A 2046-nucleotide genomic window follows, 5' to 3' on the forward strand; every position below is an offset into this window, starting at 1 on the left:
TGTGTGTGTGGGTGTGTGCATGAATGAATGGTTGTTTGACCTGTTTGTCTCTGTGTTGCCCTGCGATGGACTGTCCAGGGTGTACCCCGCCTCTCGCCCGTAGACAGCGGGAGATAGGCACCAGCACCCCTCGCGACGCAACTTGAGATAAGCATGACAGAAAATGGGTGGATAGATGGTTGCATTTCTACATCTTCTCCTGCCTATCAGTCAGGGTCACATTGGGTCTGGTCTCCAGCGGTCTGTGGGTGAAAGGCAGGGTACATCCTGGACTGGTCATCTACAGTAAATATCACCTGAACAGTAGTTAAAATATTTAACAGTTGAGAATCTGCAGCTCACCTCTAATCTGCAGCTCTAAAGCTTTGATTATGAAAGTAGATGTCCAATCCTTGCCAGATTACAGAGGAGCATTGAGTGGCCTTTTCATTTCTTTTATGTGAGAGGTTCAGTGCCTGCTGAGAGATGTAGTTCCAATCTGTTTCTATCTTGTTAGATCTAACAAGGGTAAATAAAGTGAAGTGTCCTTTCTATAACCTACACTAGAAAGTCTTTCTGCTGTGTTTGTCTTTCCAGACCACCTACAGGATAATGTTGGAAAAGAGGAGGACTTGATTGACCAGCAGCTCTGTGAACAGGAGAGGAATTACAGTTTGGATGAAGAGGAACCAGAACCTCTGCAGATAAAAGAAGAGCAAATGGAGCCAGAACATCCCTGGACAAAAGAGGAAACCACAGAGCTCCCCATTAGTGAGAATGAAGAGCATCTTGTTCTGAAGCAGACTGAAGACAAACGAGAGAAACCTTTCCCATGTTTGACATGTGGAGAAACCTTTCTAGAAAAAGAACATTTATTGGTTCACATGAGGTCTCACACAGGTCAGAAGTTTTATGAATGTCCGTTCTGTGGAAAAAGCTTTATTAAGAAATCTAAACTTGATAGACACATCAGAGTTCACACAGGGGAGAAGCCTTTCTCCTGTACAATTTGTGACAAAAGTTTTACTGACAAAAGTTTTTTACCTGAACACATGAGAACTCACACCGGTGAGAAGCCTTTCTCCTGTACTATTTGTGGTAAAAGTTTTACTGTGAAAAGTAGTTTAACTAAACACATGAGAACTCACACAGGAGAGAAGCCTTTCTCCTGTACTATTTGTGGTAAAAATTTCACTGTAAAAAGTAGTTTAATTGAACACATTAGAACTCACACAGGTGAGAAGCCTTTTGAATGTCTCTCCTGTGGAAAAAGCTTCACAACGAAATCTCATCTTAATCGACACATCAGAATTCACACCGGTGAGAGGCCTTTGGATTGTCTATCTTGAGGGAAAAAGTTTCCACTTTGAATTTCACCTTAATAAACATATAACAATTCACACAGGTGAGAAGCTGTTCTTCTGTACTATTTATTGCAAAAATTTTAGTCTTTTGACATTTCACATGAGAACTCACTCAGATGAATTACCCTTTTCTTTCAAGACTTGTACGAAAAGGTTCCCTCACAAATCTAATTGTTAGACACATTAGAATTCAAACATGGGAGAAGCATTTCTCCTGCACAATGCGTGGCAAAAGTTTTACTGTAAAATGCAGCTTGACTAAACACATGACGACTAATGTGAGAAACATTTTTCATCCATGACACATGAAACTTATTTTAATAAGAGAGATTTATTCCTTCACCTAAGAAGTCAAATCAATTTAGCCCTGAAACACTTGTTTTTGACAAAAATCTTAGATTTTGTATTAGTTTTAGTCTTCAGGACGAAAACTATTATTAGTTTTAGCCACATATGATAGGTTTAGTCAGTTTTATGTTGCAATTCATAAAACAGTTAAGTTTACAACTTCAAATAACAACTAGATTCTTTACCAGACTGACAGATCTTGCCTAGATACTACATTTGCTGGGTATAGAATGCTGCCATGCAGTTGATCATTGCTGTTGTGCAGAAAGCTTTGATTTGTAGAATTAAATTAACTTTTTATGAATGAATACCTTAACCTGACAACAGCCAGATGCATGTCTCGCTCCGCCTAGCT

General features: G+C 39.3%; 1 protein-coding gene across 1 annotated transcript; it reads left to right on the forward strand.

The window, feature by feature from the left end:
* The first annotated feature begins 190 nt into the window (after positions 1–190).
* LOC107080795 (gastrula zinc finger protein XlCGF71.1-like) lies at positions 191–2040 on the forward strand. The gene has a single exon (XM_015369000.1). The coding sequence runs from the start codon at positions 699–701 to the stop codon at positions 1326–1328; it is 630 nt and encodes a 209-aa protein (XP_015224486.1). The 5' UTR covers positions 191–698; the 3' UTR covers positions 1329–2040.
* Positions 2041–2046: the final 6 nt, after the last annotated feature.

Source organism: Cyprinodon variegatus, unplaced genomic scaffold, assembly GCF_000732505.1.
Source record: "Cyprinodon variegatus isolate N-32 unplaced genomic scaffold, C_variegatus-1.0 Scaffold2334, whole genome shotgun sequence".
NCBI lineage: Eukaryota > Metazoa > Chordata > Actinopteri > Cyprinodontiformes > Cyprinodontidae > Cyprinodon > Cyprinodon variegatus.